We start from the raw sequence: 26,992 nt of genomic DNA on the forward strand, positions 1-26,992 counted from the left end.
GACTGGGGAGCTGGGGAGCAAGTACCCAGGTGTGTGGAGGGGTGTCGGCCGGGAAGATACCTGCGCTGCCCCCCACCCCACCTGGACTGAAGCCAGCAGCCTGCAGGGAGCAGCTGGCTCTGTCCCCCAACACCTGCCCAGCCCTGCCACGGGCTGCCCCAGGGGCCCTGGGTGAGTGACGACGGCCCCGCCCTGCCTTTCTCCAGGGATGGCTGCTGGGCTCAGCCCTCGGCCCTGTTCCCAGGGAAGGCATCACCAGGCAGGCAGCATGAGTGAGGGCTGCTTGAGCCCCCGCACCTGCCGGCGGCTGCTCCGGGGCCAGGCAGGGGTCCTGCCCGTGCCTCCACCCAGCGGTGTGGCCATCTTTATCAGCTCTGTCGTGTCAGGTAAGGGCAGTGGCTGGCAGCCCTTGGAGGGGGTGTCCTTCCTGCTCCCCCTCCCACATCCCAACTGGATGTGGATACTGTCCAGCTGGTGACCCTGTGGGGACACCGGTGACGGGGGGCCTCCTGGAACTGTCCCCATTACACCCACACACTGCCCACAGCAGCCGGAGCCGGGCCAGGATGAAGCCAGGGGCCGGGAGCTGCATGCAGGTCTCCCACATGCTCCCTGGCTTTGTAGATCTCAGCAACCCTGTGGGAAGCTGAAGAAGCTTCCACATGGGAGAGGTGGGGATGGTGGACCAGCCCCGGCTGTTGCCAGCGTCGGGGGAACCAAATGGCAGGTGGAGAAAGATCTTCGTCTCTGTGGCTGTGAGAGCTCCGTGACATTTTGCCTGTCAGATCAACAGCAGCCTTCTGCCGTCGGGTTGCCCCGTCGCTTGCACAGCCCACGCCTATGTGTGCGTGGGGCAGAGCTGGCCATGAGCTCCCGGGTCAGCACCTGTACCCACCGTGCCAACTTCACACGGTGGCAAAGATCTTGTAGGGTAGCGTCCTGTGACGGGCAGCTGCATCCTGTTCTCCAAAAGTTGGAACAAACAAAAAAAAAAGATTGGGTCTGCCTGCCAACTTCCTCCCACCCATCGGGGTTAGGGCAGTGGTAAAACCTGCAGGGCAGGAAGCCGGGGAGCGGCCAGTATGGTGACCCCTGAGCGTCTCATGGGTGCAGGGGAACACTCGTGATGCTTGGGTGGGTGCTAGTCCCAGTGGAGAAGTGCCTGCCATGTCCCCCGGATTACCTGGGTTTGCCATTCAGTCCGGCAGCTGTTTAACAGGGGAGGGGAGGGGGAGGACTGGCACTGTGGTGTTGTGGGTAAAGCTACCACCTGTCGCACTGGTATCTCATATAGGCACTTGGTTCAAGTCCTGGCTGCCCCACCTCCCTTCCAGCACCCTACAGATGTGCCTGGGTGCTCCGGCCAGCAGAGCCAGTAACGTGGCTGCGGAGAGGGTCTGGGGATGAAGCACCGACAGGAGCCCAGTGATGGTGGAAGTCTCTGCGAAGTCTATTCAACTCCTTAGCCCACAACACCTGGGAAAGCAGCAAAGGGTGACCCAAATGCTTGGGCCCCTGCATCCACTGGGAGCCCTGGAAGAAGCTCCTGGCTCCTGGCTTCAGCATGGCCCAGCCATCTCTCCTTATTCTATCCACTCTCCCTGAAACTCGCCTCTCTGAATAAATAAATCTTTCAGGGAGGAAAGAAAGAAGTTGCAGCTTGGAAGCTGTTCCTGGGCACGCCAGCACCTGGGCTGGAGTCCCAGCCCCCGCTTTGTGAGACCATGTACCCTGGAAGGCAGCAGGTGACAGCCCAGGACAGCGCTTGGCCAGCCGCCCTGGCTCGGGCCCCACCTTTGCAAGTCTTTTGGGCGAGTGAACCAGCAGGTGGAAGACAGATCTCTCTCTTTCAAATAAACAAATATACTTTAAAAACATCTATTTCAGGAAAGTATGAGTAGTTGCAAACAACCTCAGGAACAGCGTTAACAGTACAATGTAGTGAAAGAAGTTTTTAAAAAATATTTATTTTTATTGAAAAATCAGATATACAGATAGGAGGGAGGCAAAGAGGAAGATCTTCCATCCGATGATTCACTCCCCAAGTGGCCGCAACAGCCATGGCTGGGCCAGGCTGAAACCAGGAGCCAGGAGCTGCTTCTGGCTCATGCAGGTACAGGGTCCCAAGGCTTTGGGCCATCTTCCACTGTTTTCCCAGGCCACAGGCAGGGAGCTATATGAGAAGTGGGGCTGTCAGGACACGAACCGGTGCCCACATGGGATCCTGTTGCGTGCAAGGCGAGGATGTTAGCCACCAGGCTACCATGCTAGGCTTGTGAAAGAATTTTTAAGTGATGAATTTGGAATATTATCTAGCTTTGCTTTGGGTGTCCTGAATTCCAATGTAAAATCAGTTTTAACTGCAATCTCTACAACAGTTTGTATTTGCTTGAAAGGCAAGTAAGTTGGAGAGAGAGAGTATGCACTCCCAGATGCTGGCTGAGCCCCCAGCTGTCTACATCACATGTTACTGGGCCCAGGCAGGAGTCAGGAACTCCATCCGGGTCTCCCATGCGGGGTGGCAGGGGCCCAGGCACTCACTTCCTTCCCAGGGTGTGCTCGAGCTGGGAGCCAGGCTCAGGGGCAGCTAGGCATCAACCCGGGCATTCAAACATGTCAGCAGGCATCCTAAGCCCTCGGGCCAGGCACCTGCAAGGCCTGGGATTTGGGGGGGGGGTGGTTCACACCATCAAGTCTGAGGCAAACCCACATGGGTTGCCTGTCCAGGTGACTTTTTGCATAAGGGTTATTCTTCAGGATCATATCCCAAATAGCACCCGAGGGCACACGCTTACACCAGCACATCACCTTTGCTGAGCTGGGCGGGGCTGCAGGCCTGGTGGGGGGGCTGGTGGAGGAGGCAGACAGCAGAATCCCAGCCTTTCCCTCGTGCCCGTTCCCTTACAGATATGGATGCAGAGAGAGAATTCCTACAGAGAAACGCCTACCCCGAGCTCCAGACCTTCTGCCAGAAGCTTGGCTTGCAGTTCGAGGTAGCCATCCGCGCCACGGGGGCCACGTCGGAGCCTGCTCACGTTGCGTTGTTGAGTCTTGTCGTTCAGCGTGGTTCTTGGTGTTTGCTTATTCACTTCCTCCAAAAGCGCACAGCAGCCAGGGCAGGGTCAAGATGGAGCCAGGAGCTCCAGCAGGGTCTCCCCCACGTGGGTGGCCAGGGCCCGGGGGCTTGGGCTGTCACCTGCTGCTATCCCAGGGTGCGTGTCAGCAGGGAGGTGGGCCACCCAGCCCCTGCAAAGGACACAAGCTAGGACCGCAGCTGCGGGGTACAGGTGACCATGGAAGCAGCACCGGGAAGCCCATCCGGCCTGAGGCTCACCAGGCAGCTGCTGGAGGTAGACAGGCAGTGGGGTTTGCTGAAGGGCCTGGACCTTGTCTTTCTTTGTTTTCTGTTTTTTGTTTTTAAGATTTCTTTCTTTTTCTTGGAAAGGCAGATATACACAGAGAGGAGAGACAGAAAGATCTTCCATCTACTGGCTTACTCCCTAAATGGCCACAACGGCCAGAGCTGAACCGATCTGAAGCCAGGAGTCCAGAGCCTCTCCAGGTCTCCCACGCACAGGTGCAGGGTCCCAAAGCTTTGGGCTGTCCTCGACTGCTTTCACAGGGCACAAGCAGGGAGCTGGATGGGAACTGGGGCTGCCGGGACACGAAATGGCGCCCATATGGGATGCCAGTGCTTGCAAGGGGAGGATTAGCCAATTGAGCCATCGTGCCTGGTCCTGGATTTCTCTTTGAAGCAGCAGACAGAAGCACAGTGATGTGCTTGTCCTGTGCCCTCCCTGCTCTGACATAGACTCTCCCCTGCCGCCCTGCCATCCCCCAGGCACCTGCTTCCATGCTCAAGGTTGCACTGTTGCTTCCTCAGGAGTTTCTGTTACTTTCTGAAGAATTTAGGGAGGCCGGGACTGGGGTACATCTGCTTTGTCCCACGGTCTGCCAGAATCGGGCAATTCTGCCTCCTTGGCATGCGCGGCCGGGCAGCTTGTGGTTGCCAGGGAAACCTTGCTCCGTGCCAGCTTGGCCCAAGGCACTGCCCCCTGCTGGCCAGGAAGCACTGCCGACATGTGTGGACAAGCCCCCGCTTAAGGAAGGGTCCCTGATTGGGGACTGCTGAATGGCACAGCTACCAAGACCCCGTTAGGAGCCCCCAGGCCACTGTGGGTAGATGGAGCCTGCTCAGGCACGCCCTGGGAGGCAGCCATGACGGCTCAGGAGGCTGCGCCCCTTCCCTCCCAACGTGGGAGACACACAAGCAGCTTCCGGCTACTGGCTGCAGCCTGGCCCAGCCACAGTTACTGTGGTCCTTCGAGCAACTAATAGCAGGTGGGAGCTTCTCTATCTTCCTTTTCTTTTCAAATAAATCAATAATTTAAAAAAAGAAAGAAATTGAAAGTACTTATTTTCTCTCTCTGTCTCTCTCTTCATTTTTGCAAATTTATTTTCATTTTTTCTTTGAGAGGCAAGGTTAGAGAGACGGAGAGACAGAACATCTGTCCACTGGTTCACTCCCCAGGTGGCCACATCGGCCGTAACTGAGCTGATCTGAAGCCAGGAGCCTCTCCCGGGTCTCCCACGCGGGTGCAGGGTCCCAAGGCTTTGGGCCGTCCTCCACTGCTGTCCCAGGCCACAGGCAGGGAGCTGGATGGGAAGTGGAGCAGCCGGGATACGAACTGTCACCAGTAGTGGATCCCGGCACTTGGAGGTGGAGGATTAACCAGTTAAGCCTTGCACCAGGCCCAGTTTTGAATATTTGCATATTCAGTATCTGAGGGGATGATGTAGTGTCGCACGATGTCCTACAGGCATGGACACAACCCACACGCACAGTGAGGGTATGCTGCTGTCCAGGGGAGCGCAGAGACAGCCCCCGCCGCGCCCCAACATGCCCACCTGTCTGCAGGTCACTGATCTGAGGTGGGGCCTCCCGAGCTTGCAGGCCACCGCACACCTGACCCCCGAGCTCTGCTTGGAGGAGCTAGAGCGCTGTCAGAGGACGTCTGTGGGCCCGGCCTACGTGGTGAGTATGTGGGGAAGGTGGGGTGGTCCTCCTGCTGACCCCAGCCTGCCAGCCAATCGCAGCACGCCTGTCCTGAGGCGCTTAGCCAGGGTCCAGGCATTGGTAGTCAGATGGAAGCAGCAGGTGAGCTAGGGAGTGGAATGTGGAAAGCAGAGAGAAGCTTCGAGATTGATCTAGAAACTTCCCTCGACAGAAACACACAGGATCTTGGGACATTCTGTGAATTTCAGCATTTTCTGTTCCTCCCTTCTGAGCTGACACCTTAAAACACCTCTGCCTACCAGTAACTGGGCTATGAGCATCAAGTCACATTTCTTTTCTTTTTTTTTTTTAAAGATTTACTTATTTTTATTGGAAAGGCAGATCAAGGTGTGTCTCTCTCGCCCTCCTCTTTCGAGAGGCACCCCACCTCCCGCCTTTCTCTCCGGAGGTTCCTCCCCTTCCCTGCTCACCTGGTCCCTTCGCAAATAAACTTTTCTCTCTGCAACAACAACAACAAAAGCAAAGGTAGATCAAATTTACCGAGAGAAATTTCCTTCATCTGCTGGTTCACTCCCCAAGTAGCTGCAACAGCCGGAGCTGAGCTGAGCTGATCTGAAGCCAGGAGCCTCTTCCCCGTCTCCCACGCGGGTGCAGGGTCCCAAGGCTTTGGGCCGTCCTCCACTGCTTTCCCAGGCCACAGGCAGGGAGCTGGGTGGGAAGTGGAGAAGCCGGGACACGAACTGGTGCCCTAATGGGATGCCAGCGCGTGCAAGAAGAGGACTAGCCGTTTGAACCATCGCCCTGGCCCATCCCCCGCTTCTCTCTCTGTCTTTTAAAGCACTGTACTCGAACATTGCTGAGCTCCTGCGGCCACGCTTTGAAATCTTCGTTACTTTCTCAACCTTCTCAACTCTGTGTTCCAAAAAAGATCATTTCAACTGACTTTCCAAGAAAGGGGGAAAAACAAAAGAAAAGAGAGAAAGAAGGAGAGACAGACTAGATGCTCTCAGGGAAGACTGTGAGTGGCGAGCAGCAGAAAGCACTGCCCGGCTGCGTGCTTGCACTCCTTGGGAGCTGGGAGACACACCTGTAACCCCCTCAGTCCCCAGCCTGGGCCCCAGGAACCTTCCAGAACCTTCCCAGGCTGCCCGACCTCTGCTCGCTTCTGCTCGCTTCCCACTTGTCTGTGATGCACCTCCTGTCCTTCCAGGGCTGAGAGAGGCCCCCAGTGGCCACAGTGAGGCTTGCGTTCTTGAGGCACCTCAGTGGCTGGGGACCAGCCCCCTGGGAGCTCTGTCAGGCTCTCCTGCCGCCATGCGTCACAGCAGCACAGAGGGTGGGGAAATGACTTACTCAAAATCAGGGTGACAGGGCCCAGCACAGTAGCCTAATGCTAAAGTCCTCAATTTGCAGGTGCCAGCATCTCATATGGGCACCGGCTCCAGCCGTTGCACTCACTTGGGGAGTGAATCAGCAGACGGAAGGTCTTCCTCTCTGTCTCTTCCCCTCTCTGTATATCTGACCCCCAATACAAAGCAATAAAGCTTATAAGTAAATGAAATCAGAGCAAGAGAGAGATGGAGAGATCTTCCTCCTGCTGGTTCAGTCCCCAAGTAGCCATAGCAGCCAAGACTGGGCCAAGCCTGAAGCCATGGGCTCCTGCGGGGTCTCCCCAGTAGGCGTAGGGACTCGAGCCCCGGGGCCGTCCTCCGCTGCTTTCCCAGGTACCCTAGCCCGGAGCTGGGTCGGAAGTGGAGCAGCCAGGGTGTGAATGGCCCTTCCTATATGGGACGCCGGTGCAGCAGGCTGGGAACCGGGAACCTGGAACCTCTTCCGGGTCTCCCACACAGGTGCAGGGTCCCAAAGCTTTGGGCCGTCCTCCACTGCTTTCCCAGGCCACAAGCAGGGAGCTGGATGGGAAGTGGAGCTGCCGGGATTAGAACCGGCGCCCATATGGGATCCTGGCATGTTCAAGGCGAGGGCTTTAGCAGCTAGGCCGTGGTGCCGGGCCCTACATGATCTTATTCAAGACCCTGACAGTTCGGGGGCCGTTTGTCAGCGGCCACAGTGTGTCCTAGGGAACGAAGTCTGTGCTGCTTGGGGCTTGATGGGCATTGCAGCATCGCTGCCCGACGCCCTGTGGGCATGGGCAATTGGAGTCGTCACACCACTGTCCCTGGACATGCCTGCTTGTCCCCTGCACTGTCACAGACCCTCGTGGCCATGTCCAGGTCTGACCCCGGGCTCTCTCGTCTCAGGCTCTCCTAGGCAACCAATACGGCCCCCGTGCTGTGCCACTGCAGATGGAGGAGAAGGAATGGAACATGGTTCGGTCCCAGCTGGCTGCCAGCCCACGCAACATGGAGCTCCTGGCCCAAGGTTTCTGGATGGACGAGAATGCCATCCCTCCAAGCTACGTACTTCATGTGCCAGGCGCTGGACAGCCCCGAGAGCCCGAGGACACCACCCTGGCCTCTGTCCTCCGTTCCGGGGCTCAGGAGGCCTGGCGCCTGGGGCTGCTCACCCAGGGCCAATGGCTGCGTCACCAGTGGTCAGGTGAGGCTGTGGGCTTCCCCTTGGGGTGCACGCCCATGGGTGCACACGGGCCAGAGAATGCCCTGGCAGGGCACAGTCCTGTTCCTTGCCTTCCCTGAGTTGGAACAAGGGGTCCAGTGTGCCTGTAACCCAGCCTTCTCTGAGACAAAGGCGTTTCCAGAGACCAGAAGGCAAAGACATGGAGAAGGAGGTTTTGTTAAAAGTTTATTTATTTTTATTACAAAGTCAGATATACAGAGAGGAGGAGAGACAGAGAGGAAGATCTTCCTCTGATGATTCACTCCCCAAGTGAGCGCAACGGCCAGAGCTGATCTGAAGCCAGGAGCCTCTTCCGGGTCTCCCACGAGGACTTTAGCTGCTAGGCCACGCCGCCGGGCCCGATTTTTAAAATTTTTTAAAAATATTTATTTTTACTAGGCTACCGTGCCGGGCCCCTTCATTGTCTTGAAAAGTATATATTTACCTGTTTGTTTGACAGGCAGGGTGTTCCTACCCACTGGTTCACTCCCTTACACACCTGAAGCAGACAGGGCTGGGCCAGGCTTGAAGCCACGAGCCTAGAACTCAATCCGGGCTCCCCTGTGGGTGGCAGGGCCCCAAGCACTCGGGCGGTCCTCCATTTTCTTTCCCGGGAGCTGGATCACAAGTGGAGCAACCGGGACTCGAACCAGCACTCATGGGACAGCCGGCGCCCTAGGTGCTGGTCTCACTGACTGAGCCACAATGCTGCCCTCACTCCCCTAAGGAGTGTGATGGCTACCAGCCAGGGCCACTAGGCGGGCAGCTCCTGGGTAGTAACCTCCGTGGCACCTGCAACTGGGTGGCATGCAGATGGCCAGGTCGGCCCCAGCTCTGTGCGTCAGAGCGTGCACCCCCACCCTGGGGGCCCCCAGGGGTGCTCACTGAAGTAGAAAGCCTTTGTGCCCTGCCCCCCTCAGAATGGGTGTCCCCAGCACCCACAGCGATGTGAGTCTGTCTCTCCACAGTCATTGAGTGGGAGCTGGAGCAGGGCCTGCGGGGCCCTGGAGCCACTGTGTTTGTGCGAGACATCCACGACCTGCCCAAACACCTGCTGGATGACTGCGCCCTCCCGATGGCCGACCGGCTCCCCGATGGCTGCCCCGACACCGCTGCCCAGGCCCTGCTCGGCAGCCTCAAGGGACGCCTCACCCAGGAGCACCCAGGCGTCCTGCATACCCACCACCTGCCGTGGAGCCGAGACCTGGGGACCCCCAAAAGCAAGGCCCATGGCCGCTACCTGAAGGAGCTGAGCGAACAGTTCGTGGCCAAGACCACCCACCAAGTCCTCCAGCACTTCCGGGAGCTGCAGCCGGCTCCCGAGCTGCTATGGCTCTTCCAGGAGATCCGCCACCACCTCAGGCAGGGCGCCGAGGCCACGCGCATCTTCTGCGGACGCCAGGGGCTCCTAGCCCGGCTGGGGGAACAGCTCAGATGTGATGACAGCCGCCCCCACCCGCCCCTGGTTCTGTGCGGCCCACCCGGAGTGGGCAAGACCACCCTGATGTGCAAGTTGGCCCAGGAGATGGCGGGCTTGCTCCGGCCGCACACGGTCACCGTGCTGCGACTGTTGGGGACGTCGCTGCAGAGCCGGGATGCCCGCGGCCTGCTGGGCAGCCTGTGCCTCCAGGTGTGCCTGGCCTTCGGGCTGCCCCCGCCTCCCGCGCAGGTGCTGGCCACCCACGCCAGGTCTGGGCCGTTTTTCCACGCCCTCCTCCACGCCATCTCCCGCCGGCGCTTCGAGTCGCTGGTCCTCCTGCTGGATGACCTTGATTCTGTCTGTGGCACGAGGCTCCCGGGGCTGCCTCTCCAGTGCCCGCCCGGGGTGCATCTGATCCTCTCGGCTTGTTCGGGCCAAGGGGGGTTCCTGGAGACTCTGAGAGAGACCCTCAGGGACCCTGACGCCTACTGGGAGGTGCAGCCGCTCTCCGGAGACCAGGGTCTGGAGCTACTGCGGCTGCTGCTGGCAGACGCCAGGAGGACGCTGAGGCCTGAGCAGACGGACCTGGTCCGGGTCAGCTGCCTCGAGGGTGGCCACCCGGGCCACCTGAGGCTGGCCTTCGAGGAAGCCCGCACGTGGGCTTCCTTCACCACGCCCGCCCCTTTGGCTGCAACACCCGAGGGGGCCACTCACCAGTTCTGTGCCCGCCTGGAGCAGACCCACGGGCAGCTGCTGGTGGCGCACGTGCTGGGCTACCTCGTATGCTCACGGTAAGCCTCTGGGTTTTCTTATTGCTGCTATTGCTTTTTCAGGTTTATTTTATTTCATGTCCGGTGCATTGACTCAATGGCTAAATCCTCCACTTTACAAATGCCAGCATCCCCATACAGCTACCAGTTTAAGTCCCAGCTGCTACACTTCCCATCCAGCTCCCTGCCTGTGACCTGGGGAAGCAGTGGAGGATGGTCCAAACCTTGGGACCCTGCACCCACGTGTGGGAGACCCGGAAGAAGCTCCTGGCTCCTGGCTTCAGATGGGATCAACTCTGGCCATTGCGGCCACTTGGGGAGTGAACCAGAGGATGGAAGATCTTCCTCTCTGTCTCTCCTCATCTTTGTATATCTGTTTTCCAATGAAAATAAATTTTAAAAATTTTCATTTGAAAGTTATATATATGCAGAGAGAGAGAGGATTTTCCACCTGCCGATTCACACCCCACATGTGCCGGACCAGGTTACAGCCAGGAGCCAGGAGCTTCCTCCAGGTCTCCCACCCGGGTGCAGGGTCCCAAGGCTTTGGGCCGTCCTCCACTGCTTTCCCAGGCCACAGGCAGGGAGCTGGGTGGGAAGTGGAGCAGCCGGGACACGAACTGGTATCCCTGTGGGATCCCGGCGCTGCAGGCAGTGGTTTACCGTGCGCAGCCACAGCGCCACCCCAGGACTTGTTCTTTAAACCCCTAGTTCCAGAATCCGGGCGATGTGGGCCACACCTCATGCCCAGGGGACTTCAGGGGTATGGCCTTAGAACCCCACATTCTGGCGCTGATGGGGAAGGAGCCCTTGATGTGGCATCGTGGAGACCTCTGCCTCTCGAGTGGAACTGAGTTTTTCCCACGCCGGGGCAAGCCTCTCACACCCCCGGGAGCGTGGCCGGACCCCCTGTGGGGGAATGGAGAACGGGTAGACCTGACTGTCCGGCCATCCGTGTGTGTGTGTCCCGTCCCCGGACCACTGGTGGGACGCTCGAAGACGTTCATGGGAAAGTGAAAAGGGCAAACTCTGGGGTGGTTGTCGGCCCAGTGGTTAAGCCCCTATTTGGGATACTCACCTCCTGTGCCTTCAGGGGCCCCGGGATCCAGTGCCAGCCTTGCTCTTCCTTGGGTGGCAGCAGCAGGTGGTCCCAATGCTTGGGCCCCCACCACCCACGTGAGAGACTTCTTTGGAGCGCCTTATGTCCCATGAGGAAGGTGTGTGTGTGCAGGGAGCGAACATGTGCCCAGGCGAGAGCACCTGCCGGCCCCTGCACAGAGGTGGGGCAGGGTCCGGCTCCTGCATGCATGCATGCCCCCTGCGCTCCCACGCGTGGCCCTGCACACCTGCCCTCCTGCCACAGGTACGGGCTCTCGGAGGCGGAGCTGAAGGACGTGCTGTCCTTGGATGATGAGCTCCTGCAGGCCGTGTATCAGGACTGGACGCTGCCCAGCCAGGAGCTGCTGCGCTTCCCACCCCTGCTGTGGGTGCGGCTCCGGCGTGATCTGGGGCGCTGCTTGGCCCGGAGGCCCGGGGACGGCTGCACGCTCCTGGCCATCGCCCCTAGGTAAGCCCCAGATGCCTGCCATGGCCCGGGCTGGGCCGGGCTGAAGTCAGATCGTCCGGGTCTCCCCAGAAGGACCCAACATGAGCTCCCAGGGCACGCATGCCCTGGGAGCCGGCCCCAAGCCCTATGGAGTGCGGGTGACATATTCACAGTGCCAGATGCTGGCTCCATGGACCCACTGGAGTCCGTGCGGGTGCCCACCGATGGCCGCCTGGATTGTCCAGGCTCGTGACGTGCTGTGCGTGGTGCACATCGGAACGTGTGAGCGTGTGAACGCCTTGTATGACCACTTACGTTTCAGTTCTTTTTTTTTAAATTTTATTATTTATTTTTATTGCAAAGTCATATATATAGACAGAGGAAGAGAAACAGAGAGGAAGATCTTCCATCCTCTGGTTCACTCCCCAAGTGGCCACAACTGTCAGAGCTGAGCTGATCCAAAGCCAGGAGCCAGGAGCCTCTTCCGGATCTCCCACACGGGTGCAGGGTCCCAAGGCTTTGGGCCGTCCTCCACTGCTTTCCTAGGCCACAGGCAGGGAGCTGGATGGGAAGTGGAGCAGCCGGGATTAGAACTGGCGCCCATATAGGATCCTGGCACTTGCAAGGCAAGGACTTTAGCCTCTAGGCTGCTGCACCAGGCCTGTCTTAGTTTCTTGAGTAAATTCAAAAATGTAGGGGAGATGGGCCCATTTAGAAATCGGTGCCATACACCAGCACTGCAGGTGGTCAGCCAACTGGCCTGTCTTGGGGGGCACCTTGGGGAAGACTCCAATGGGCTGTGAGTCATTTTTGTTTCTCCACAGACAGCTGGCCCAGGTGATCTGCCAGCGTTACCTGTCCGGGCCGGAGAGGGCTAAGAGACACAGCATCTTAGCCGACTTCTTCTCGGGCACCTGGAGTCAGGGCACCAAGAAACTCATCAGTCTGCCGCTTGTGGGAAAGCCCCTGAACTTGGACCGCAAGGTGAGGCAGGTCAGGGTTGCTGCTGTGCGCGCTGCTGCAGGTGGCCCCACGCCTCCACCACCCCACTGCGCGCGTGACCCCACGCCTCCACCATCCCTGCCCCTCTGCAGTGCCCTCTGGGCCTCTTGGTTCCTCGTGGAAGAAGCTGAGACATGTGGCGCGTCCCTGGGCATGATGGGTTGAGGGGACAGGTGGGAGCAACAGCTGAGGTGGAGCCTGACCTCTGGCCACTTCCCACACACCCCATCACGTGGTCAGAACCAGCCGTGTCCATGTGACCTAGGGCTAGAGCGCCAACGGGGCTGCTCACTGTGGGGGTCCTAGAAGCAGTCCCACACAGCCATGAAGGACTAACCAGACCTATGTGTCATCTGTCACCTATCTGGACCATCCATTTATGTGTCTACTAGAGCCTGAACTGTCCGTCACCTACTGTCACCCATGTCAGCCATCCGTCATCTGTCAATGACCGCTCACCTTCCATCTATTGATCTATATCAATCACACAGCCACCTTAAACCCACCCACCCACCCATCCATTCATCCACCCATCCATCAGCCCATCAACACATCTATCCATCTACCCATCCATCCATCCACCACTCCCCCATCCACCACTCCCCCATCCACCACTCCCCCATCCACCCGCCCACCTACCCTGGTGAACCACTGGCTCCTGGAACATGCTTTGGTATTGCCTTATGGAGGAACAGTACGTTTACGGAGAGAACAGAGGAGCTGGGCTGACTTAGAGGAGTGTGGCGTCTATCTTGTGCGGCCAGGTGCTGGAAGGAGACCGTGTGGTCCCTCTGCCTCTCCAGTAACTCCCCTCGTAACCCCTTCCTCCCCTCCCAGCCGTGAGCACATTTCCTTCACACTGTGTCTCACTCTCCGCAGGGAGCTCTAAGCCTTGGCACCTTGGTTTTGAGTGTTTTTCGCCTTTCCAGTGCATTCAAGGATCAGCTTGAATGCCTCTTCCTTCAGAAAGCCTTCCTTGATTTCTTCCCTTTTTAATTTTTTTTTCCTTCTTTCCTCCAGGCTCCCTTTCCTTATGGGGGGAGTAACTTTAAAGAAAAGTTTTCATTTTGAAATCATGACAGATTTCAGAAGCATGGCTAAGAGGGTACAGGGTGCTCCTGTAGGCCAGTGCCCACCAGATGTTAACATCTCTGAAAGCTAGAACATTGCAGCTTTAATTCTGCCGCTCCAGCTTGAGTTTTCTGTCTTTGTTCCGAGGCTGGGAGGCAGAGTCTGTCCCAGCTGTCCAATAACTCCCAGGCCCAGCTGCACCCGCCACTCCCTGGGCCCAGACCCCTTCCCTTGACGCCATGGTCTGATCCCCTATCTGCTCTCCAAATCTCAAGTCCTTCGGCCCCTGCTTTTGCTCCAGCACCTCCCATAGCTGCCCAGTGCCCTCTGTCTCAAGTCCAAGCTCCCAGAAGGGACAGTGCCGATGAGATACGCTCTGTTATATCTCAGCTACTCCTCTCTGTGAGCCCTAGCTTGCCTTACAACCCAGTGCCCCCCAAAACTCCCAACCTGCTCCCGCCGCCCACAGCCCAGCAGGTAAGACCTCTGCCTCCCTGTTCGAGTACATAACTTCAGTGCCAGCTTCCCGCTCACGCACACCCTGGGGGCCGCAGGGGACGGCGGGAGACCCGGAGGAGCTCCTGGCTCCGGACGGCTTTGGCCTGCAGCTGTAAGCAGTGCACTCATTTGGGGGTGAGCCAGTGGAGGGGCACTCCGTCTGTCTGTCGACTGTAAATTGAAAACACTCCAAAGGAGTATTGCCCCCCAGGACTATTCCCTGCTGTTCTCTGCCAACACTCTGTGATACACAGAGCCAGACATGCCCTGCATAGCACATAAGGTCCAGTGCCCCTGGCTTGCCCCCACGCAGTGCCATGATCCCGACCTTGGATGCCCCATGTCCCTCTGTCTGCCCCAGCCCTCACTGTGGGTTGCTTGAAGTCTTTGTCCCGGTACCTCCAGCAGTGTGGGCATGTGTGCCTGTGTACATGGAGTGAGCATCTGTGGGGGTGTGTGCCTGTGCACATGTGTGGAGTGTGTGAGCATGTATGTGCGTGTAATGTGGAGTGAGCGTGCTGGCTGGGCCCAGCTGCAGCAGCCAGCCTCCCCTGTCACCCACCAGGTGGCCCCCCAGCCCCTGTGGTTCTCAGACACCGTGGCAAACCTGCGGAAGCTGAGCGAGCTGCCCTGGCACCTGCTACACGCGGGGCGCCTGGAGGAGCTGCGACAGGAAGTGCTGGGTAAGGACAGGAACCGAACGGTCCCGCGGGTGCCCCTGCCCCACCCCCTGCCAGCTGGAGCTCCCAGAGCACAAAGGGTTAGCGTGGAAATGCATGTTTCCTCACAAGCGGGGGCCACCTCAGCAAGTGCACGGAAGGGGGCGCCACTCAAACGTGATGTCTGAGACATGCTCACACTGCAGGGGCGGCTCTGCCGTCCACCTGTCACCTGTATGCGTGTTTTTATGTGTCGACCTCTCGCCTGCCGTCCCTCTATCAGCCATCTACGTATCATCCACCCACGCATCTACTCGTTCATTCATGTATCTACCCACCCATCTACCCAGGCATCCATCCTTCCATCCACCCTTCCATCCATCCTTCTGTGTAACTCTGCATCCACCCTCTTGTCCATCCCTGTGATTTTCAGCCAGAGAATGTGACACTGACCATGTCTGGGGACTTTTGGATGGTCACGCTCAAAGGCTGGGCTGCTGTTGCATCTGGTGGGTGGAGACCCCCGGGACACTGTTCCCCACCCGACCATGCCCAGCTCAGTCCTCACTGCCAAGAGTGATCCGGTACAGGATGTCAAGGGGGCTGAACTGAAGAACCCTAGGATGACCTCTCTCCCCTGCAGGGAATCTCAGCTGGATTTCCTGCCGGGCCATCTCGGGGGGCATCGAGAGCCTACTGGATGACTTTGCCCTGTGTGCTCCAGTCCTGGACTCTGCCGAGGCTGACCTGGTCCGTGGAGCCCTGCGGCTCTGCCGCCCCACCGTGGAGTTCCGTGGCATTGGTGAGCCTGGCTGGCTTCCTGAGGGGGTGGGGAGTGCACCTGCTGACTCTAGAAGCTTCCTCGACTCACTGCGCCATGAGCCAGGTGTTCTTTTACTCTCCTGTGCTCTGGTGACCCTGTGGGTGTCCTCCCAGAGGCGGCTTCTAGAATTTGGCATTGAGCTTTCTCTCTATAACTCTATATTTCAAATCCACATTTAAAAATATCTTCAAAAAAAAAAAGTGAGATGGGATCTGAGTTTGAGATTGCTACCGGTAGCTGGGTCCCCCTCCTCCACCGCATCATGCTCTATTACTAAATCCAAACCACAGGAGCACGGAATCTGTGGACACAGGAGGCGTGGTCGACCTCAGCGTCTCAGTGACTCCAAAAACTCTGCTGCAGGAGGGGGCTTGGGGACTTAGACGGGGCTGCGAGCCGACAAGTGTGGAATGTAGCCCGCAAGAGGCTGCTCGGCTGTGTGGAAGATGGGCGTGGCTCATGGCGGGTGCCAGGGTTGTGTGGCAAGTGGGTGTGGCTGCATGCGGGTGGGCATGGTTGCATGGTGGGTGGGTATGGCTGCGTGGTGGACAGGTGGGTGTGGCTACTTGGCAGATGGGCGTGGCTGTGTGGCGGGTGGGTGTTGTCGTCTTCCCTCCCGCAGGCCCTGTGGGCAGTGGGGACACTGCGGGCCACACAGTCACCTAACCCACCTTTCCTTTGTCGCAGAGAGAAGCATCCTGTACACGGAACTCTTGGGCAGGCTCCAGTTCTTCGCCTCCTCGCACCCAGCACTGGTGGGGCGGCTGTGCGAGCAGGCCCAGAGCTGGCTGCGGGCATGCCCACACCCTGTGCTGGTGCCCTTGGCTGGGTTCCTGCCTCCCCCAGGAGGTCCCCTGCAGGCCACCCTCACCGGCTGTCACCAAGGTGAGGGAAGGCAGACTCCTGGGGGAGAGGAGTCGCGCTTGGATGGGGAGGGTGTCCTTCTGCCCATCGGGGGCCCTCAGGTGTCACCCAGCCTGCAGCACCACTTGCTGCCTCAGACACCCACCGTCCCACCGCTCCCCAGCCAGGGATCCCCCCTTCGGGAAGACTGCTATCATTCTCTTATGGTGATGGTGGGCTTGCAACTCACAGGCTTGTGCTAAGAAGGTGGAGGGTGGCATTTAGTGTCATCTACCCTTCTATCCACCTGCCAGCCTACCCCGCCACACACCCACACACCAGGCCCCAGAGACTGAAGGCTCTGTAGGTCCCTGGGACAAAACGGGCAGGGTGGGGGTGGGAGCGAATTTTGTTTCTACCATCCATTTGTCTTCCAGTTTTTCTGTCCACCTATTATCCCACCCTATGTCCTAACCTACCCTCTACCCATGCATTCTGCTCATCCCCCCATCCATCATCCATCCATTTACCCATTATCCATGCATCCATCCATCCACCCACCCACCCACCCATCCATACATCATCCATCATGAAACCATCCATCCACCCATCCATCCATCCATCCACCCACCCAGCCAGCCAGCCAGCCACCCACCCATCCAGCCAGCCAGCCACTCATCCATTTACTCATGCTTCTGATATCTATTATCCACCCAACTATCTATCCACAACTCACTCACTTATCCTTTCGCCTCTCATTTTCCATCCGCTTAATTCCCTCTGCCATGCATTTAGTCATTCATCAACCTGCCCATCCTCTTGATACTGATGCACCTGTTTGCCCATCTGCACCACTGTCCACCCACCACTCACCCAGCTAATCCACCCATCTACCCATCCACCCACCCAGCACTCACTCAGCCATCCACCCACACTCTATCCATCCATCTGTCCCCACTCACTTTCCTTTTGTCTCCCTTCCCACTGTCCCTGCCAGGGTCTGTGGGATCTCAGAACGCAGAGGTGGCTCATGGTTTGAGGTCACAGTTCCCCCTGCACGGGCCCTTTCTGTGCCGTAGGGCCCAGCAGGGGGAGAAGCAGCAGCTCTCGGAGGTCAGTTCAGCAGTAGGCATTCTAACAGATGCCAAGTAGAATGGATGGACCGCGGGCCCCAGGAGGCAGCTTCTAGAATGCTACCCTGAGAAGGAGTCTGACCCTGGAGGAGATGAGTAGGGCAGAGAAGTTGTTTGTGAATATATAGGACCAAGCGTTCTGATCAAAGCCAGCACTGGTAAGATGGCGGTTTATTGTCCCCGTAGCCGTTCCTGCCCACACGGAAGTGGTACACGCTGATTGGTCACTCTGTCACTGTCAGCAGGAGGCCCATTGGCTAGCAGGATGACACTCCAACCAAGAGGAGCCGGGGAGGGGAGCATGGCAGGCCCGTTGTTCAGATACACGCGCCCGAGAGTCGAACGTGTCATGGAAACGCCTGTCTCACTAGCTGGAACCCAGAGGGCTATGGCTTTAAGGGTGCGAGCAGCTTGGGTTTTGGCATGGTCAACCAAGTGCCCAGCCTGGCGGTTGTCACTTGTGGGAGAACACCAGACAGGCTGTGTGGGACTGAGTGGTGCCGTCTGCCCAGGCGCTGGCAGATGGCATTCCGAGTGACCTCTGCCATGTGTATGGGAAGGGTGGTGTGCCCCTGGCACCCAGAACGCCCTCTGTCACTCTTCCTTTCAAGTCAATTATTTTTTCTTAAGATTCATTTATTTTTATTGCAAAGTCAGATATACAGAGAGGAGGAGAGACAGAGAAGAAGATCTTCTGTCTGATGATTCACTCCCCAAGTGGCTGCAATGGCCAGAGCTGAGCTGATCTGAAGCCAGGAGCTTCTTCCGGGTCTCCCACACAGGTGCAGGGTCCCAAGGCTTTAGGCCATCCTCGACTGCTTTCCCAGGTCACAAGCAAAGAGCTGGATGGGAAGTGGAGCTGCCAGGACATGAACCGGTGCCCATATGGGATGCTGGCACCGCAGGCAGAGGCTCTACCTGGCTATGCCACAGTCCTGGTTGCCAATATGGAAATCTGAACTGGGGAGTCTGTGCTAGGCTGTACACACACCCCTGAGGCTTAGTCTCCTCCCCTGTGCGGGGGAGCCCCCCGCTGCAGCATCAGGCATGGCTCTGGGGGTCATTGCCTTCATCTCTTGGGGGCTGCAGGCATCACGGCCATGACATGGAGTGAGGAGAAGCTGCTGGTGGTGGGCACCCAGGAGGGCATCGTGGTGGTATGGGACGTGGAGGAGGAGCAACTGCTTCATTTTCTAACCGGGCACTCAGGTGAGGCTCACCCTGAGGTCTCTCATGTGGGTGCAGGGTCCCAAGGCTTTAAACCAACCTCCACTGCCTTTCCCAGGCACATTGGCAGAGAGCTGGATGGGAATTAGAACAGCCAGGACTTGAACCTGGTGCTTTCCGTGTAGTATCTGGCATCCCAAGCATTGGCCTGACCCACTGTGTCACAATGCCAAGCCCACACTCTCCCACGTGCAGTAGGAGGGAACCCAGCAGCCATGGGTTCTGAGATAAGCCAGTGAGTTTCTAGACGGGCCAGGCATTTCCCATGCTCTCCGCCTGGTGCCTCCCATCCCCACAGGAGCTGTGAGGTGTCTGCGAGTCTTTGCCGGGGGCACACGTGCCCTCTCTGCCTCCAGTGACTGCTCCCTGCGCCTGTGGGACCTGCGGTCTGGCCGACAGGAATTCTGCATCACGATGGATGCGGAGGGCAGCTTGCCGCACGTCCCCGGCCCACGCTCCTGGAACCTGCACGTGGACGAGGCCAGTGGGGTGGTGTACGCAGCCATGGGCTCCAAGGTAACAAATATCTGCTCTCCTGGGAAGAAAGGCCAGATGGGGGGATAGGGGCCTGCCTGCCCAAAGAGGGGCTCCCGGATATGCAGAAGGGCTTACATGAAATGAGGGTCTCATGTTATCGTAGCTGGGGGAGATGATCTGTTTTGTTTTGTTTTGTTTTTACAATCTATTTTTATTGGAAGGTAGATTTTACACAGAGAAGGAGAGAGAGAGAGAGAGAGAAAGATCTTCCATTCACTGGTTCATTCTCCAAAATGGCTGTAACAGTTGGAGTCAGGGGCCAGGAGCTTCTTCCAGCTCTCCCACGCGGGTGCAGGGTCCCGAGGCTTTGGGCCATCCTCCACTGCTTTCCCAGGCCACAGGCAGGGAGCTGGATGGGAAGTGGAGCCCATATGGGCTCCCGGTGCGTGGAAAATGAGCATTTAGCCACTAGGCTACCATGCTGGGCTCTCAGCTTTGACATTTGTTGATTTTTAAGGTAGAGTTAGAGAGAGAGAGAAAGAAACAAAGATCTTCCAGACATTTCCCAAATGGGATCATTTCCCAAATGCCCACAATAGCAGGGGCTGGGCCAGGCTGAAGCCAGGGGCCAGGAGCCTCTCCTGGGTCTCCCACATGGCTGCAGGGACGAAAACACTTAAGACGTCCTCCGCTTTGCTGTCCCGGGCGCTTGAGCAGGAGGCCGGATGGAAAGCAGAGCAGCAAGGACTTGAACTCGTACAGGCGGTGGCTCTATCGCCCACGGCACAAGCACTGTTGCTTCTCTTCCTGCCTGTCTAGTTAAGACAATTCGAGTGGTGAAGAACGCAGGAAGTGAGCTGGACCTTGTGCGGGCCTCAGACGGCGGCAGCCTGGGTCTCCGGCTTGCTCTGTGTCTCCCCCAGATCAGCGCCTGGAAGCCGCAGAGCACCGAGCCCGTCTTCTGCGCCGTAGGGGATGCTGCCGACCCCTGGCTCTGCACGGCCCTGCTGGCTGGCCAGGCCGGGCTGCTGGCCGTGTCCCGAGGAGGCGTGGTCCGTCTGTGGCACTCGGCCACGGGGAGCCCACAGGGGGAGCAGCGCATGTCCAGCGTGGGAGCAGATGGGGTCCCCACCTGTGCTGTCTCGGGTCAGAGGCAAGGGCTGGTGGTCATCGGATTCAGCGACGGCTCTGTCTGCTTGGTAAGCGATTCTGCCAGCTGGCTGTGGTACGTACAGCTTGGTAGTGTGCGGGTGGCCTGCAAGCCAGGAGATGTGAAGGGCAGAGGGAGAGAGGAAGAGAGATGGAGAGGGGGGAGGAAAGGAGGGAGAGAGAGAAGGACAGGGAGAGATCTTCCGTCCACTGGTTCACTCACCAAATGTCTCCAATAGTTAAGACTGGGCCAGACAAAGCCAGGAGCCCGGAAATCGAGCTGGGTCCCCCCTGGGTGCCAGGCCCTCTGCCTTCCCGGCCGTTAGCAGGGAGCTGATCAGAAGCCAGCAGCCTGGACCACAGGCATCCGAAAGTGCTGGGCCACACCTGGGAGACTCAGCGACTCCCCACATCTCCTCCCTGGGCTGGGGACCAGCCTCCCACCCTGCCCCCCCTTCCGGAGGCATGCCTCAAACCTCATCCACAGGGCCCAGCAGAACGCGCCCCTGACTCTCCGCTGTTCCCCGCTGTGTCTTCCTCCTCCACGCGGGCTGCCAAGCCTGGGGACTGTGAGCTTCTAGTCCCGGAGCACTCCCAACAACAGGGATGTCCCCCCATAACAGTCGCCACCGCTGGCGAGGGCTGGGCCTTGCTGAGATGACCCCCCAGGCCTGTGAGTGGAAGCCCCAGTTCTGAGCCCCGCACCAGCGGCTGACAGGCATCTCACACCTGCCGCAGGTTTCCATCACAGGAGACAGATTGCTGGAGAAGGTTCCGGAAGCTGTGGGGTGCCTGGCACTTTCGGAGGACGAGTCCCTCCTGGCTGCAGGTGGAGTTTGGGTCTCCTGGCACAGGTGCAGAGTGGGCTGGGTGATGGGCATGTGAGGTGCCTAGTTTGAGTGGCCGCTCTGGCTCCTGGCTGTGGCTCACTAGTCACACATGGTCAAACTTCACCTCTGCTCTCCTCCAGGCGTGCCTTTGTTACCGTCCAACAGGACCCCCGCATCCCCAGGAAGCAACGATGCTCTTGTCAGGCCCTAGAACATTCTAGAATATTCCAAGTATTAGATGCTAATTCTAATTCTCATGTCAGGCCCTCCCCTGAGCTACAGGATGTCGGGGACAGCTCAGGTCAGCCAAGCCGGTACGAGTGTCCGTGAGTGCAAGCTTCCGAAAGTCTGTGGAATAAACATACCATGGACACACCACACGGGAGCTTCCAGCCCTACTGTTCAAAATTTCTTTAAAAAGAAATTTTATTTTTTATTGGAAAGGCAGATTTACAGAAAGAGGGAGAGATCTTCCATCTACTGATCACTCCCCTAGTGGCTGCAGTGGCCAGAGCTAAGCTGACCTAAAGCCAGGAGCCAGGAGCCTCTTCTGGGTCTCCCACGCGGGTGCAGGGTCCCAAGGCTTTGGGCCGTCCTCCACTGCTTTCCCAGGCCACAGGCAGGGAGCTGGGTGGGAAGTGGGAGCTGGATTGGAACTGGAGCAGTCGGGATTAGAACCAGCGCCCCTCTGGGATCCTGGTGCTTGCAAAGCAGAGGATTATCCAGTTGAGCCATTGCACCATGCCCAACCTTCATTTGTTATTTTGTTAGTTTCATAAAGTTTTTTTTTTACATGTATGTACCTGAAAGATGGAGACATAGAAAAACAAGATAGGAACTCCCTTTCCATAGTTTTCTCAAAAATGTTCCTGACAGCTGGGCAGCATCAGCTGGCCTCTACCCTCCTCCTCCCGGCTCTGTCGGCCGGATGCCACGCCCACCGAGGCCACGCCCTGTCCCCAAGCCCCGCCCACCGAGGGCCGTCCCACAGCCCCGTCCACCCCAGACCACACCCGTCCCTCCAGCCCCGCCCATCAACGATCACGCCCACAGAGGGCCTCCTTCCCCAGCCCCGCCCACCCACCTGGGGCCACGCCCCCGGAGGCCCTCCTTCCCAGCCCCGCCCACCCGAGGCCACGCCCATGGCCCCTTTCTCCTGCGGGCCGTCCTGGCCGCCTGGGTCACCTCCGGCCGCCGACCCTGCCCTGCCGTTCCAGGCTTCGGCAGCCGCATGCGGCTCCTCCTGGCCGACGCACAGGCTTTCCAGCGCTTCGGGGCCGCAGAGCTGCAGCACGAGGCCGCGGTGGAGTCGGCCGTGTTTGGGCCTGAGAACAACCTGCTGGTCACGGCATCCCGGGACGCACGCGTGCAGGTACGGGCTGAGCCGTGTCCCCGGCTCCTTCCCTCGGCCTCTGCACTGGAAAATGCAATTCCACGAAAGACCCTGGGGTGCTCTGCGGGTTCTCGGAGCAGGAGGGTGGGAGGAGGTGAAGGGCTCGGCCGCAGCCTAGGGGTGGACAGATGGGTCAGGTCGGCCTCCCTCTCCTCCACTGTGTCACCAGGTGTGGAGTGTGTCCGAACAGGGCAGTTTGCTGGCCATCCTGGACGGCACTGGGAGCCTGCTGGCCCGCGGAGGGACTCTGGTGGCGGCAGCCTCACCGGAGGCGGCCACCTTCACCGTCTGGGACCTCCGCCGGGTGCCGAGGGCCCGGGCCTCAGCCACCTTCCTGGACCGCACGGGACTCACTGCGGTGTCCCACCAGGGCGCCTACCTGTACTACCCCAGGGTCGGGGACAAGCGCAAACTCACCGTGTGGGACGTGGCGGCAGGTGCGTGAAACACGTGGGTGCACGGTGAGAACCAAAGGTCCTGCCTACCAGCTTCGTGGACGGCGGAGTGGCACATCGCCCCGCTCACCTCAGAGCTTTATTTTTATTGCAAAGTCAGATATACGGAAAGGAGGAGAGACAGAGAGACCTTCCATCTGCTGGTTCACTCTCCAAGTGGCCACACTGGCCAGAGCTGAGCCAATCTGAAGCCAGGAGCCAGGAACTCTTCCATGTCTCCCACGCGGGTGCAGGGTCCCAAGGCTTTGGGCCGTCCTCCACTGCTTTCCCAGGCCACAGGCAGGGAGCTGGGTGGGAAGTGGAGCTGCCGGGATTATAACTGGCGCTCATATGGGATCCTGGTGCATGCAAGGAGAAGAGTTTAGCCACTAGGCTACTGCCCCAGGCCCTATTTCTTTAATTTTAAGAAAAGCTGGGATGGTGAGGGGGTGAGGATGGCCCCGGGGGGAGCCGGCAGCACCGCGTTGGAGGGTAGGGGTCGTGAGGGTGTTTTAAAGGCCTCTTAGGTGCACGTGGAAGCAGCTGCAGGCTGTGACTGCTCACTCTGTCTGGTGCCCCTGCAGGTGAGGAGCAAGGCTTCCTGGACGTGTCCAGCGAGGTGCGGTGCGTGGAGGTGGCCGAGCAGGCCCAGCTGCTGTTGGCCGGCCTTGCCTCGGGCGTCGTGCTCCTGTTCCCTCTCAAGTCCAGGCAGGACGTGGTCTGCGTCCCCCCTCCCGAGGCCCGCCGCGCCGTCACGTGCCTGTCCCTGGACAAGCGCGAGACCCGCCTGGCCGTCGCCTACGACAACCTGGTGCAGGTGCTGGACGTCGGCCCCGGGGATCCCTGCCCGGTCGTCGAGGGGCCCACGTACACCTTCTACACACAGCTGCCCGAGAGCATCACCTGCGTGGCCATGCTGGGCGACCACCGTGTGCTCTACGGCATGAGCCGCGGGGAGATCTTCCTGTACGAGTGCGCCAGCGCCCGGGTGTGCGCCCTGGAGGCGCACGGCGCCCGAGTCACCTGCCTGCACGTCAGCCACGGGGAGCAGCTGGCTGTGAGCGGAGCCGAGGATGCTCTGCTCTGCCTGTGGGACCTGCAGGCGTGCAGGTGCACCGCCGAGATGGGCTACATGGTGCGTGCCTGGCAGCGAGCCCTTCTGGCCGGCCTGGGGATGGGGAGAGAGATCTTCCATCTGCTGGGTCACTCCCCACATGGCCGCAATGGCTGGAGCTGCTCCAGTCCAAAGCCAGGGGCTCCATCTGGGTCGCCCTACGTGGGTGCTGGGGCCCAAGCACTGGGGCTATCTTACTAGAGCTGCATTGGAAGTGGAACGGCCAGGACTAGACCCAGCACCCATACCCGCTATGCCTTTGCTGTGCAAAGCTGATAAGCAGCCTGGCGAAGGGATTTGTTTAAAAGGCAGAGTTATAGAGCAAGAGAGAGAGACACAGAGAGATGTTCCACCTGCTGGTTCACCTCCCAGATGGCAGCGACAGTCAGGGCCAGGCCAGGCTGAAGCCAGAAGCCGCAATCCCAGACCGGGTCTCACCTGGGGGTGTCAGGGCCCAAGTGCTTCAGCCGCCACCCATTGCCTCCCAGAAAAAGCTGGATTCCGGGGCTGGAGTTCAAGCCCAAACCCTCTGGTGTGTGACGCACGCTGTCCCCGCGGGCATGCCAAGGGTCCTCCCAGCACTCCTCGCGTGGCTCCTGCAGGACTTGAGCCATTCCTCTTTGCTGTCCCAGGACACAAGCCGAGTCCTGCATGACCACAGTGGTCACTGCTGGGAATGCGCCCAAGGTCCTTCTAGCAAGGGAAGCCTCCGAGTCTCGTGTCCTCTCCTTACCCTGAAACCATCGAGATGGCACTAGGCCATGACCCCAAGAAAGCAAGAAAGGCAGCGGCTCCCTGTGTGTGTGTGGGGTCGTCCAGGCCTGGCCCCGTGGGTGGGTCTGGGGCAGCCCCTGCCGCCTGCTGTCCTGCTCTCAGCCCCCCGACGTGTCCCCAGCAGGCTGCTCCTAGCCGCAGTGGCGTCCTGAGTGCCTGTTTCTCCCAGAACGACAAGTACGTGTACGCGGGCCTGAAGGACGGATCTGTGATTGTCTGCAGCACGCTGGACGGTGAGGAGTTCCCCTTGCGCCACCCCAGGGACAGCCATGCAGAGCCTCGCTTTGGAGTCCTTTCCACAGGGCCCCAAGGATGAACCCGTGACCCCCTTCTGGACTCCCCCTGCCGCTGTGTGTGCCTTGAATCTGCTCATGGCTGCACACAGGCCTCTGGTCCCAGTGGGCACCCTGCACGTAAACTATGCCCTTGGTGTGTGGGCACCTTTGGGTGTGGTTAAAGATTTATTTAATTTGAAAGGCAGATTTTGGGCCCGGCGCAGTGGCTCAGTGGCTAAGGTCCTCGCCTTGAATGTGCCAGGATCCTATATGGGCGCCGGTTCTAATCCCAGCAGCTCCACTTCCCATCCAGCTCTCTGCCTGTGGCCTGGGAAAGCAGTGGAGGACGGCCCAAAGCCTTGGAACCCTACACCCGTGTGGGAGACCTGGAGGAAGTTCCTGGGTCCTGGCTTTGGATCGGCTCAGCCCCAGTCATTGCGGTCACTTGAGGAGTGAATCATCAGGCGGAAGATCTTCCTCACTGTCTCTCCTCTCTGTATATCTGACTAAGATCTTCCATCTGCTGGCTCACTCCTCAAGTGCTCGTGATGGCTGGAGCTGGTTGACCCAAAGGCAGGCTTCTTCTGGGTCTCCCACATGGGTGCCCCAAGCACTTGTGCCATCCTCTGCTGTCTTACATGTGTGTCAGGAGGGAGCTGCAGGAGAAGTAGAGCAGCTGGGTCTCGAACTGGCAGCCATGAGGATGATGCTGGCATGGCAGACAGAGGCTTAGCATGCTATGCCACAATGCTGGCCCCTCAATCTCTTTGGCTTATCCGAGTCCTGGCCAATGAACCAGTGGACAAAAGATCTTTTTGCCAGTCTAAAAACTCTACCCTTCAGATGAACAAATGCATTAAAGACACACACCAGTGTTTACAGGACAAAGACCTGTTCCAAGTGCCTGGTGAGCCTGATGTCTTCACTTTCCTTGATTTGTTCTTCTCCTGTGGTGTCCTTTGGTCTTCGAAACCCCCAGTGTGAGCAGGTGCAATCTTGCGCGTTTGGCAGAGCAGGGGGGAATGCTAAGTGTGGTGTGAGCGCCACTCAGGGGGCATGCGTCCAGCTAGGCCTGCGAGGCTGGCTCTCCTCACCGTGTCCAGCTAGGCCTGCGAGGCTGGCTTTCCTCACCGTGTCCGTCCAGCTAGGCCTGCGAGGCTGGCTCTCCTCACCGTGTCCTTCTGGCTTCCCCAGGCTCCCTGCTGACCGTCCAGTTCGTCCACGCCCCAGTGAACAGGATCGTGCCCACCCGCGATGGCTTTGTTGCCCCCACCCGAAGCGGTTACGTCCTGCGGGAGTGCTTCCAGCCCTCTGCCTCGAGCCCCAGCCTCCAGCCGGACCCCCTCCGCAGCTTCAAGAAAGCGGTGTGGGTGGTCAGAGCCACGCAGAGGAGAGCGCTGGCCAGGACGGCACAGATTCCCGGGGACTTGGCATCCCACAGCGCCCGTGGGCACGGGGCCCGGTCCAACAAGCGCTCGCAAGTCTGCGTGTTGGTGTAGTGGCAGCTCCTCTTGGCTGGGGGGGCCAGGACTGTCTTCTACCTTGATTTCCTCATCATTGCAGTCTCAGGCCTGCGCTTGTCGGCAGCAGGATGGCCAACGTGCCGCCATCATTCAGTGTAGTGAGGAGGTAGACTTTTCATTTTCCTGAGATGCCAATCATAGACCTAGCCCTGAGGGCCGGCACCATGGCGTAGCACGCTAACCCTCCACCACCGCAGTGGTATCCCATAGCGGTGCCAGTTCAAGTCCTGGCTGCTCCACTTCCCACCCAGCTCCCTGCCTGTGGCCTGGGAAAGCAGTGGAGGACGGCCCAAAGCCTTGGGACCCTGCACCTGTGTGGGACACCCGGGAGAGGCTCCTTGGGTTGGCTCAGTTCCGGCTGTTGTGTCCACGTGTGGATACACGCTCTCTCTCCTTCTCTCTTTTTAACTCTGCTGTTCCAATAAAAACCCATTTCTAAA

General features: G+C 58.9%; 1 protein-coding gene across 2 annotated transcripts; it reads left to right on the plus strand.

Moving 5' to 3' along the window:
- Window positions 1-24: 24 nt before the first annotated feature.
- Window positions 25-26,562, plus strand: NWD1 (NACHT and WD repeat domain containing 1). Of its 2 annotated transcripts, none has more exons than XR_009244482.1 (19): window positions 25-386; window positions 2,908-2,993; window positions 4,919-5,035; window positions 7,276-7,573; window positions 8,560-9,802; window positions 11,145-11,348; window positions 12,152-12,311; window positions 14,464-14,581; window positions 15,201-15,359; window positions 16,068-16,265; window positions 18,446-18,565; window positions 18,882-19,099; window positions 19,984-20,259; window positions 20,948-21,038; window positions 22,257-22,411; window positions 22,602-22,869; window positions 23,753-24,001; window positions 24,879-24,987; window positions 26,224-26,261. XR_009244482.1 is itself a non-coding variant. In XM_058658170.1 (19 exons), exons 1-19 carry the CDS (start codon window positions 209-211, stop codon window positions 26,526-26,528), a joined length of 4,854 nt encoding a protein of 1,617 aa, XP_058514153.1. In that variant the 5' UTR covers window positions 27-208; the 3' UTR covers window positions 26,529-26,562. The 2 variants fall into 2 exon arrangements, 1 of the variants encoding a protein (XP_058514153.1); XM_058658170.1 differs by having other exon boundaries at window positions 27-386; window positions 23,451-24,001; window positions 26,224-26,562.
- The last annotated feature ends 430 nt before the right edge of the window (window positions 26,563-26,992 follow it).

Source organism: Ochotona princeps, chromosome 33 (assembly GCF_030435755.1).
Source record: "Ochotona princeps isolate mOchPri1 chromosome 33, mOchPri1.hap1, whole genome shotgun sequence".
NCBI lineage: Eukaryota > Metazoa > Chordata > Mammalia > Lagomorpha > Ochotonidae > Ochotona > Ochotona princeps.

Coding starts and splice junctions, on each gene's coding strand:
- NWD1 (XM_058658170.1), top strand. CDS start 209: ATGGCTGCTGGGCTCAGCCCTCGGCCCTGTTCCCAGGGAAGGCATCAC. Junction 16,266..18,445: donor CCTCACCGGCTGTCACCAAG/GTGAGGGAAGGC, acceptor TGGGGGCTGCAG/GCATCACGGCCATGACATGG. Junction 24,988..26,223: donor TGTCTGCAGCACGCTGGACG/GTGAGGAGTTCC, acceptor TGGCTTCCCCAG/GCTCCCTGCTGACCGTCCAG.